This window comes from Myripristis murdjan, chromosome 1, assembly GCF_902150065.1.
Source record: "Myripristis murdjan chromosome 1, fMyrMur1.1, whole genome shotgun sequence".
NCBI classification, from domain to species: domain Eukaryota; kingdom Metazoa; phylum Chordata; class Actinopteri; order Holocentriformes; family Holocentridae; genus Myripristis; species Myripristis murdjan.
In genome coordinates this window covers 24,346,760-24,358,409 of record NC_043980.1, presented here as the reverse complement: position 1 = coordinate 24,358,409, position 11,650 = coordinate 24,346,760, and the positions used below count along the sequence as shown (strand labels likewise).

Here is an 11,650-nt window from a genome sequence, read left to right as displayed (position 1 = left end):
AACAAATATATGAATGCTGCAGATTTTGCTTTAAATAATAGTTAGATTGTACATTGTCATCACTTTCGTCTGAGTGAATGATAATACCTAATACAGCTTCATAACCTAAGGCAAATCACCTTTAATCCACATCAGAAAGGCTGTAGTGTTAAGTAGTCTATCGCTTACCATCATATCATATAACAATGATAATGTGACATTTTATTGCTTCCCATGAGGTCAGAGGGGTAAATTGCAGAGTAGCACTCTGAGAGTAGGTTAGGATTCAGTGTCTTACTCAGGGACACTTAAGCAGCCAACACAGGGACTGAAGCCTCAAACTCAGGGTGAAGAGCACTCTCTCTAACCACTAGGTCACCTGCTGGCCCCATTAGCTTGTTTGCAGAGCCTCATAGATTGTGTAGTGTTATGGTACAAATTGCATTCATTGAACAACTGGAGTCTTGTCATTGCCGTGGGCTGAAGGCGCATGTCTTGACATCAAATTTGGACCATGAGCACCACCAAGTGGCCAAAGAAGCTCTCTGCGTGAAGCAGACAACATGGAGCTGCTTTTGGTTACATTTTGAGGTGTTAGACACAGGAACTTCATGGTCTGCTGTTCTAAAATAAATAGTTTGACAGTCAGACTAGTATATGTGAACATGAATGAATTTCTGTCAAAACTGGAAAAAGTAGTAGTAATAGTAGTCTGTCAGCAGTTTGAAAACAACAACAGCAACAAAATGTCCCTTTATCTCCATGCAGTCCTTCTGGACATAGTCACCTTCATCAGAGAAGATCTGGACCTGTATTGTCAAGATATACACCACACTAGTCTGGGAAAAACATCAATTCACATCAAATTTTACTCCTCTGTTTTAAAGCTTTGTGAGGTTGTTCAAGTTCAAAGTGATGCAAATCACCACTGGAGAAAGAGTTAACATGCTCTTCCCTCTCCAATTCCTGTTTTCCAGCTATAGAACCAGGAGCAGGTGTGCAATACAATTAATTTTTGTAATGAACTGTCAACAATTGTTGGACAAAACATGTTTGTGAATGATGGCACAAACTCACCTCTGTTTGTCTCTCTGTCTCCTGTGGGTATGCATTACCATCTGGACACAACTGGAAATATTATCCATTATTCAATATTATTCAATATTATTCCCAAGTAATAGAAAACTGCATTGTCTAGAAATATCTCAATCCTTGGAGGAAAACTGTGCAATCGTCCCAGGTAAGGAAACAGTAATAACAAGCCAGCAGGGGTCAGCTGGCTGGCAGATACTGAAATCTGTCCAGTAAATATGCTGATTGTGGCAAATGCCATTAGGACACCTGAACTAACATTTCACATCTATAGAACAACTGCATATGGATTACCAGAGCACTCTCCTCTTCAGTGTCCTGTCAGAGAACAGCGAATATTGACACATTTGACACATTATTGACACACTGACCTAATGGCTAAACCCTCTGCAATCATTTCCGTCAAGTTAGGCTGAAATTCAGAGCATGTAAAGTTATCAAACGTTTAGATTTCACTTGACTATTTACAATGAAACTGTGTGAGGGTTGCCACTGCCACTCTCCTTAATGACACCTAATCGTCTAAAATATAAGCTAACTCATTGCAGCCCTACATACCTCTGTGTAATGCATTTCATAGGGACAACATATAAATATAACATCAGTATGACATCATAAATTATAGGCCTCTAATAAACCCATTAAAATGAAATGCTAAGGTGCCACCACAGGAAACAGATATTAAGTAAGATTAAACCATCATGAAGTAGAGATACAGTATATTATCAATTCCTATTGGAATATTATAGTTGATAATGTTTTTTTGTTATACATGTTAGACTGGCCTAATGTCAATCACTTGACAAGTCCCACCCCATCCCAATCCAGACTGAGGTTTTGGTCGAGTGTCTTGTTGCTATAGCAACTGCTGACCCAAACACAAAAAATTATGTAACCTTTAAAGCCTCGCGTGAATGCTACCATTTATCTAAATACTATGTAGTAAAACATCTTAACAATTTTCTGAAATATTGGTCATCAAAAACGTGTGTAGCCTACAAACCAAAAATACGGTGGGAAAATTTTTTTTAAAGATATGTTTCACTTCGGAGGAGGTAGTTGGCTGAATTCTGGTCATAAAGAATCAGTGAAAATCGTTTTTTTTTTTTTTTTTTTTTTTTTTTTTTTTTTTTTTTTTAAATTCCTTACAAACCATCTCAACCTTTTCATTCTGAAAGCAGTGATGACTTAAATTTAGGTTTATGTACCCCAAGGTTAAAAGCGGGTGAGTGCTCTTTATTCCGAAATGTTTTCCATAGGTGCTTTCCACAGTGAGTGCGACGCCATGACTTCCAATGTAATCTGAGTCTCCAACAAATGAGAATGAGAGATTTTGGGGGAACAGTTTAGGAACAAGATGGCTGGCCTGGGACAAGACAAGCGTCTTACTTCTTTCACATAAACAAGGCATTTCGATGGAGTCGTCAGCTCAATGTATGTAGCTTATTAACAACTTTAAACTACTTAGAAAAACATTAGTTTTCAGCTGCTGGATAGTTAGGATTGAACAACGGAAACGCTTGATTGTTTCTGAAACTATTTGCAGATTGCTTCACATTCTCCCAAGGAAACAGTTTTACTTTGATGAACTGTTGATTCGATACTATGTAGTCTAACACAAAATATTTGCTTTTTTCAATTTAGCCGGTTGATTGTAACTTTTTAGAATAGGATGTAGATAAAGTTCATAAGATTCCCAAACAGATTCACTTTTATTTGGCCCAAGATCGTGTTTCTTTCTACCGTAATGCGCGAAATATTTAGCCAGATATAAACAACACGTTTACCAGAGGTTTTGGTGTAGTTGACTGTAAAGTTTTGTAGATGCCCTGCAGCAGACAAGGCATTTAGTGCGACTGGACCATGAGTTCAACCCGAGTCAGATCCCAGCAAACACCGCAGACCCAAACTGCCAGGTTGCCGAACAGATTTGACTCCAGTGAAGGGATTGAGATGGAGAACATTCAGCATCAAGACTTGGGTCTCGGAGGAGTTATAGGCACCCCATCCCCTCCGTCAAGACAGGCGTGGAGTCGGGATAACCCGGGTTTCGAGCCTGAGGATGAGATCATGGAGGCCGACTGGCCTCCAGCGAGTCCGGGGAGGAGGTCAGTGTCCACGGCCTCTAGCAGCAGCTGCAGCAGCGGCCTGGGTAGCTACACCGGCGGGGGCAGCAGCACCCACATCCCCAGAGGTGGGCTCTATCCCACCCCGACAGTGGATGCACAGCAGCAGGACAGGCATGAGCACCGCAGCTGTATGAAGCAGCTACTCCAGAAAATCAGAAGTTAGTCACTCTATTTAATTTTCATTAAATGATTTTTTTTTTTTTTTTTTTTTTTTTTTTTGGCATGATCAAGTCTTGCATGATTTCGTGCATACTTGCGTTTACTTAGGCTAGAGATAACCAACAATGTCAGGGATCCCTAAGCACATTCAAATTAAAGCATTTGCCCATTTGGTAAGATTTTCTGAGGTATGACCCATGTGTCACAGAGGCAGATCCAGACGCAAAATTAAGAATCACCCTTATTCTGTAGGTGTCAGCACAGTGACAGAATGTATTAGGATGAATATTGAACACATTGGTCATAGGTCTTATCCATCTCCCACACCCACTATTATCACTCCATCTACTGTAAATCAAGCTTTGTGGTTCTATATTAATGTGACTACATCATCATATTTGATATATATTTGAAGATAGGACTATAAAACATGTTCTAACCATATAGTGGTCATAATTTACCAGAAAGATCTTCTCAGAGAAAAACCTTATCTAATTGTGTCTGGGGTCAAATGCATATCTATTTTACACCCTTTGGAAATCATGCTCAGGCAGTGCACTTGATGGCCTACTCTTTGTATTTCCTCAGTGTGCTGACACTCTTTTGAATTGTTGGTGTCAATGCAGTTCTCTGGGGCACAGAGCTGATGGAAGACAGCGACAACAGTCGAGAAAGATACCTCAGGAACATACTGAGGGAGATGTTGACCTATATCACATTCCTCATCACACTTTGCATCTGTAAGTAAACACTAAAAAATACAGGAAATCGAGGATCTGTGCATAATGTTAGCTTTTTCAGCTCTGTAAAGTGGCATTCATGGTTTTGAATGTATATATTGTAATTGTGGAAGTGGAATAACTGAAAACTGCTAAGATCTTGAATAGATAGATGGTCTAGCAAGCATGCCTGAAGACATAAAAGTACATCTTTTTTCTGACTACTAAATCAAATGCTGGTGTGATAGAAAAGCTCTAGGCTGAATTGTATATGACTAAAAGAAAGTCCAAAAAATAATTAAATCTTTATGAATGCATTTATATGTGTATGTCCAATTATTTTCTTTGCCACAGAAATGCTATTTTGCAAGATGTTAGTGTTTGCCTAATGGTCCGGACAACTGAAAAACTAATCACCAAAACTTTCCAAAGACTGTAGACTGTTTCCAGACTGTTACCAACAGCACAAATATGATGACGAAATTGAGGCATGGCAAAGGAGTTGATGGAAGTCCCATATTGAAATTGTGCAAAATACTAATAGAAAAGTTTCTCCACTCTCTTTTTGCTGCAATGAAATATGCCAAAATGAGGTTTTGGGTGGGTCAGGAAATGATTTCCTGGCAGGCAGCATTAGGGCTTTTTTGCCAGGCCTGTTGGAAGTATAAATGCAGTTTCAAGAGCTATTCCCTGTATACTACAGGGAATACCAGATGCCACAGGGGATGTAAACACGCTGATAAAGCAAAGTGAAGTTTCAGCTAATTCTTGAGTGTTTCTTTTGTATGTGTGTGGTTAAAATCTCTGTAGAATCCAACTGGATGTAACGAGCACAGTCATGCAAACACAAATGCACACGCAGCTCTAATTGATTTTCAGTGAGCATCTTAACAGACCAAGCCCTCAGAGTGCTTGGCCTGGATTTTGTAGCTGGTTATGTTTAGGGATTGACCAAATCCACATTTTTAGGATCCAGCTGAATTTCACATACATTAATTATGATCCAGAAGAAAAAGGAAGAAAACTGGTTAAATAAATAAAATGATTAAATGTCAGTGAAAAGAAGTGTTTTAATTAATTAATTTGTTGGAGTAAATTTCCTTCCGCAATGTCAGCATGCATATACAATGCATTATAGTTTCTGTCTGTTATTCCACTGAAAATGGCTATAGCCTATCCTGCCGAATCCAAATCCTGATCCTAGATCTGAGGCATCCCCAGTTATGTTATCTTTGATTTATGTGATATGCTCTGCAGTGACCTATGGGATGGTGAGTTCCAACATGTACTACTATACCAAAGTCATGTCTCAGCTTTTCCTGGACACACAGCTGTCTGCTGGGGACCCTTCCACTTTTAGAAGCCTGTCCACAATGGAGGACTTCTGGAAGGTAAATTGCTTCTAACGTCACCATACCTCACCATGCTCTCTAATGTTCTTTCATCATATTTGGATATCTGTCTGTGTGGCCTCTCGTGTATCTCAATCTTGAATATGTTAAACTTACAGTTCACAGAGGGACCTTTTCTCACCGGCATGTACTGGGAGGTGTGGTACAACAACAAGAGCCTGCCCGAGAATCAGAGTCTCATCTACTACGAAAACCTGCTGCTAGGGGTGCCTCGCCTCCGGCAGGTCAGAGTTCGCAATGAGTCCTGCTCCATCCATGAAGACCTGAGAGACGAGGTTCAGGACTGCTACAGCATGTACACTCCCAGCAACGAGGACACTGCCTCCTTTGGACCCAAGAACGGAACTGCGTATGTCCATGAAATGATAATATTAAATAGCATTAGATATAACTTTTTCATCCATGCATGTGTTTTATATGTGAGGTATCAAACTGCTAATGATCTAAGTCCTAAAGCTTTCTTCTTGGTGCCTTTCAGCTGGAAATATACAGCAGAGGGTAAGCTAAATGGGAGCAGTTATTCGGGTCAGGTATCTAAATATGGAGGTGGAGGATACTACCAAGACCTGTCCCGTACAAAAGAGGAGTCGGCTATCCAGCTGCGGTTTCTCAAAGACCATCTGTGGCTGGACAGAGGCACCAGAGCTGTGTTCCTCGACTTCTCCGTCTACAACAGTAACATCAACCTCTTTTGCATCGCCAGGTAACAGTCATGGTTGTAGTACCTTCATTAACACAGCAATCAGAGCCCTTTAGAGCAGTAGCTGTGAAAGTTGGGCGCCAAAAGTATACAGATTCCTAAGAGTGTACAGGTTTCTATTTCAACCAAACACTAGCCCAGCTGATTTCCCTTACAAGTGTCACCCAGAAAGGAGGAACTAAGTAGTGAAATCAGCTGCTGTTGTTTTTTTGAATCATGACGGCACATGATTAAAAAAACAGTGCTTTGGAGGGTAAAATGATAATTTCTCTTCTGCCAATGATTAACTAGGCTTCACTGACATGGTTATACTTTATTTTGATGCGGCACCACATGAAAAGAGCCTAGTATAATCTGTTTTATGTTATTAATCAGTACCATTTTCACCATTATCTTATTAATACTAAGACTAAACATACTAAGATATTTAAAGTAGCCCTGTGTTTCTAAGCCAACATGGCATTTAGCATGAGAGTAATGTAATAAACTAGTGAGGGTCATTTTGTCTGAAATACACTGGGCTGTTTTAAATATGTTTAGCTATTTACATAGAATAAAGGCTTTTTTGAGTGCCTTGGAATCCCCTTTCAAGGAACTGTTTGAGAACCCTTTGTTCAAAGTGCATAGAACTACAGCAGATACATTTTTGCACACCAAAAACTCTGCAGCCTTGATTTTCTTTAATAATATGATGTATGTTGCAGGTTGTTAGTGGAGTTTCCAGCCACTGGTGGAGTGGTGACCTCCTGGCAGTTTCAAACGGTACGCCTGATACGATATGTGTCCAGCTGGGACTACTTTGTTGGCATGTGTGAGGTAGCGTTCTGCCTCTTCATCCTGTACTACGTGGTGGAGGAGGTGCTGGAGATCCGCATCCATCGCCTGCACTACTTCAAGAGCCTGTGGAACTCTCTAGACGTTCTCATTGTTGTGGTACGTACCGAAGCTGCTGCAGCAAAAATCGACGGGTTCAATCTCAGCCTGTTTGATTCAGATCTTTACAGTCCTTTGTCTTTGCAGTTAACCACTATGGCATCAGCTAGAATTTTGTTAATTTTGCTGTTTCTGCTGCTTTTTTTAGTTGAGTGTTGTCGCTATCATCATGAACGTCACCAGAACAGCCATGGTTAGCAACCTTCTCAAAGGTCTATTGGAGAACCACAATACTCACCCCACCTTTGAGCCCCTGGCCAACCTCCAGGTCCAGTTCAACAATGTGGCTGCAGTCATTGTCTTCTTTTCCTGGATCAAGGTAAAGGTCGTGACCTTGGCTCATGGTCAGTCCAAAGGTACATTTTATAAAGACAATAATTCAGTTGTATAGATACTAATAGTTTGTGATTTCTCACTTCTGGTCAGCTTTTTAAGTTCATCAACTTCAATAAGACCATGAGTCAGCTGTCCAGCACTATGTCTCGCTGTGCCAAGGACCTTGTGGGATTTGCCATTATGTTCTTCATCATCTTTCTGGCCTATGCTCAGCTGGCCTACTTGGTGTTTGGAACCCAAGTCAATGATTTCAGCACTTTCCAAGCCAGCATGTAAGCACACTCAAAGGACAGACCGCAAGTATTCAGATTTCCTTGACTATATTTTGTCTCACCTGTAAAACAAAATTCAGATTTTCCTTTTTCCTATTCATCCTCTCCTGTGTAGTTTTACCCAGTTCCGAATCATTCTGGGAGACTTTGAGTTCTCAGAGATTGAGGAGGCCAACCCAGTGCTGGGGCCCATCTACTTCACCACTTTTGTCTTCTTCATTTTCTTCATTCTCTTGGTAAGTGTACAGTCACCCTGTCTTGTAAAGCATGCCTTACTGTTTATTCCAGTGTATATATTCTTAACCTTTCTCATTGTTTCAACACAGAATATGTTCTTGGCCATCATCAATGACACATACTCTGAGGTGAAGGCAGATATGTCCCAGCAGAGGTCTGAGATGGAGATGACCGACCTCATCAAAAAGGTATTGCAAAATCATACATGTTATGTAAGAATTAATAATCGCGTTTGCCACATATATGAAGTTCCAGTGCAGTTTAAATTCCAAACCAGTTCAACTTGTAGGTGAAAAGATCTTAAGTATTCCTCTGATGGTGTCTCTCAGGGTTGTAACAAGGCCTTGATGAAGTTGAGGCTGAAGAAAACAGCAGTCGATGACATCTCAGACAGTTTGCGCCAGGCCAGAGGCAAACTGAACTTTGACGAACTCCGCCAGGACCTTAAAGGGTGACTTGAACCTGAATATTGAACTTAGCAAGTTGACTATTGCAATATTGACTTTTGAGTTTGGGTTGCTAAACATTAGATTTATGCAGTCTGTCCTGTCTGTGTTGACTTTTCTGTTCTTAGAAAGGGCCACACCGATGCAGAAATCCAGGCTATCTTTGCTAAGTATGATCACGATGGAGACCAGGAGCTGACGGAACATGAACACCAACAAATGAGAGACGACCTGGAGAAAGAGAGAGTGAGTGATGAAGCCAATAATTTAATTTTGCTGCAGGTTAATCAAGGAGTGGATGCTGAAACACTGTACATGTTGTATAAACGTGGTAGCATGCACACAGCTTCAACACTCTTGCAGCTGCTCAGTGCGTTTCTGCCCATACGCTAGGAGGACTTGGATCTGGAACGCAACTCGCTGACTAGACCCAGCAGTGGGAGGAGCTTCCCTCGAACCCAGGACGACTCAGAGGAGGACGATGATGAAGATAGTGGCCACAGTTCTCGTCGCCGTGGCAGCAGCTCAGGGGGCGTGTCCTATGAGGAGTTTCAAGTGTATGGACCTTTTATTGTTATTACACTGTAACTTAGATGAGAATCAATCACTGAAACAAGATTCAACCATCAGTTGATTAATGATAGGCAATGCAATGCAACAAGACATGTTGCCTTTTGAGTAAGGGGGCGAATCCATTGATAGACCACAGTGTTGACAAACTGCTTTGCTAGCTATATTTATGTTAGAATACCCACATGATTGAAATCATGGATTGAAAGGTTCCCATTGTCTCTCTGGGGATTATCAAAAGGCATTTGGTGAAATGCAGAAAATCACTAACTTAAGTAGAGATGGGCTGAGGGAAAGTGGGTAGACCAAAAAATAAATTAGAACACCTCATCGCAAAATAATTCCTGGAATGCATTTCAACATTGCAAACTGATGCCTGAAAGAGCTGTACTACCCAAGATGGGTTTTTCCTTCAGTTACTCAAAATTAGACAGATATCTGTTGGCTATTTTGTATGGGTCATTAAGTTAAGAACTTCTATCCTAGTGCTTTTAAAATCCATTGTAATGTCTTTCTTCTTACGCGCTTGCCTCTCCCTCTGCCCCGTTGTTTGACCTTAACAAGTGTTATTGTATTTCTTCTTCTTCTTCTCAGCGATGCTACAGTATTGAGCCAGTAACTCCATTGGACACTGCAGTCATTTATCAAATCTGAACAATTTGTAAAACCTGCAATAAATCAGTGACACATTATACAGACCTCTAGTGTTTACAATAACATAACTCAGCGTTTAGGCAGGTGTGCCTAATAAAGTGACCACTCAGTGTATGTGATCTGTGAGGATGCTTTGCCTCATGGAAGCCTGCAGTCAATTTTGAGTCAATCCACTGCTGTAATCAAAAATTGCAGCACTTATTAAACCTAATTACCTCCACATTTTACATTACATTTAGTTTAGTTTATTTAGTTACATTTAGTTAGAAGGCAGAACTTGATTGATGTACAGTACCTTCAGTCTTACTTCAAAAAAAGATTTGTCTCGATAAATGTACAGTCAAACCATTTCTTAGATGGCTTATCAAGTTCAACTGTGCATACTTCTCTTTTTGACACAGTTTCTTTAAGATTTTAATTACAATCTTCCTGTTACATCTTTCTCCTCTATTTTTTCCTTTTCCAATACAACCGACAGGCCCTGTTCATGACTGCATGCAGTGCTAGTAGTATTAGAAATGCTGTGAGAGAAAAACATCTTAACATCCCCATTTTCTACCCTCTCGCAGGCTGGTGCGGCGTGTGGACAGGATGGAGCACTCCATTGGCAGCATAGTGTCCAAGATAGATGCTGTGATTGTGAAGCTGGAGGCCATGGAGAGGGCCAAGCTTAAGAGGAGGGACGTGCTGGGCAGATTGCTGGACGGAGTAATGGAGGTGAGATGTAATGGACACACAAACATGCAGCAATAACAACACAAGAGCATCGAAAGTAAAAAGATATGTCTCATTTTAATCAAATAAACAAGATGAAAGCTCAAATAAATGCCCTTTCTTAACTTCAATGTTTCTTCCTTCAGGATGAGAAGCTGGGCCGGGACACAGATGGCCACAGGGAACAGATGGAGAGGCTTGTGAGAGAGGAACTAGAGCGCTGGGAGTCCGATGATACCGTCTCACAGGTCAGCCACCCACAGCCAGCCACACCTGTTGGCCCGCGGCCCCGTCCCTCCTCCTCCCTGTCCACTGACGGCCTCGATACAAGCGCAAACGGGAGTGGCCACATGTGAAAACCTCCAGCTTTTCCAGTGAAGAACATTCCATTCTGGCAAAAAGCTCTGTCAGAAGTTTCCCTCTGCTGGTTTAAGTAACTCTCGCGGAAATGCGAAAAGGGATGACTCTTAAGGTTTGCAGGTTGTTTTCCCTGTTAGCTGTGGGACAATTTTTGTAGCACGGCTCAGATCTTTTTATTTGTTTGTTTTAATCCCTAGACATGCTACAGTGATGAAGTCAAGTGCACCACACCTCAAATACTGAAATGCACTGAAAGTGTACGAGTGAGGTTCACCCAAAAGACATATTGTCTAAAACTATTCTATAGTATTACTTTCATAAGATGGTACAGTTTTTTTTCACACAGGCAGAATGTGACACATTTACAAAGCTACAAAGTAGAGATTGTGTGGAAAAGACAGAAGAATAATGAAGGATTTGAAGAAGTTTTTCCCATCGAAGTATTAGGTACAATAAACTATTCTCAAGCATATTCTGTTCATTTGTATTAAAAATACACAGCAGATGATTATAGTATTACATGAGAAAGATGCTCAGTTGCTTTTGATTATTGTATACATCTTAGCATGTCACCAAACAAGGCATCTCTATGAATGTTTATTTTGCTGCTTTTTGTCATTATAATATAGGTACAAGTGTGGCACATTCTGTCATATTTACTCATCTTCTGTGCATCACTTAAACTTACAAATAAATACCTTATCAATTTATGATATATATCGTAACTTGAAACAAACTTCAATTTGGAGTGCATCTAGTGTTCATGGGAAACCCATGCATTTATTGTTTTCCCTTGTAGGCCTACTGTGCCTTATATTTTGCAGTCTGATTTTTTTAAAAAAAAATCTATGTTATGCCAAATAAAGTGTTGTTATTCTACATAGGTGTTTATTTTTTCTTTATTTACTCTTTTTTCTGGAATTGTTCCTGATTTATTC

The 11,650-nt window shown here is 40.4% G+C and overlaps 1 protein-coding gene across 2 annotated transcripts; it reads left to right on the top strand.

Moving 5' to 3' along the window:
• The first annotated feature begins 650 nt into the window (after window positions 1-650).
• Window positions 651-11,571, top strand: pkd2 (polycystic kidney disease 2). Of its 2 annotated transcripts, none has more exons than XM_030057999.1 (15): window positions 651-3,358; window positions 3,986-4,099; window positions 5,336-5,469; window positions 5,589-5,839; window positions 5,969-6,193; window positions 6,895-7,123; window positions 7,272-7,442; window positions 7,550-7,731; window positions 7,847-7,967; window positions 8,058-8,156; window positions 8,298-8,419; window positions 8,543-8,660; window positions 8,811-8,971; window positions 10,208-10,355; window positions 10,499-11,571. In XM_030057999.1, the coding sequence occupies exons 1-15, from the start codon at window positions 2,935-2,937 to the stop codon at window positions 10,706-10,708; spliced, it is 2,709 nt and encodes a 902-aa protein (XP_029913859.1). In that variant the 5' UTR covers window positions 651-2,934; the 3' UTR covers window positions 10,709-11,571. The 2 variants fall into 2 exon arrangements, with proteins under 2 accessions (XP_029913859.1, XP_029913854.1); XM_030057994.1 differs by having other exon boundaries at window positions 652-3,358; window positions 8,808-8,971.
• The last annotated feature ends 79 nt before the right edge of the window (window positions 11,572-11,650 follow it).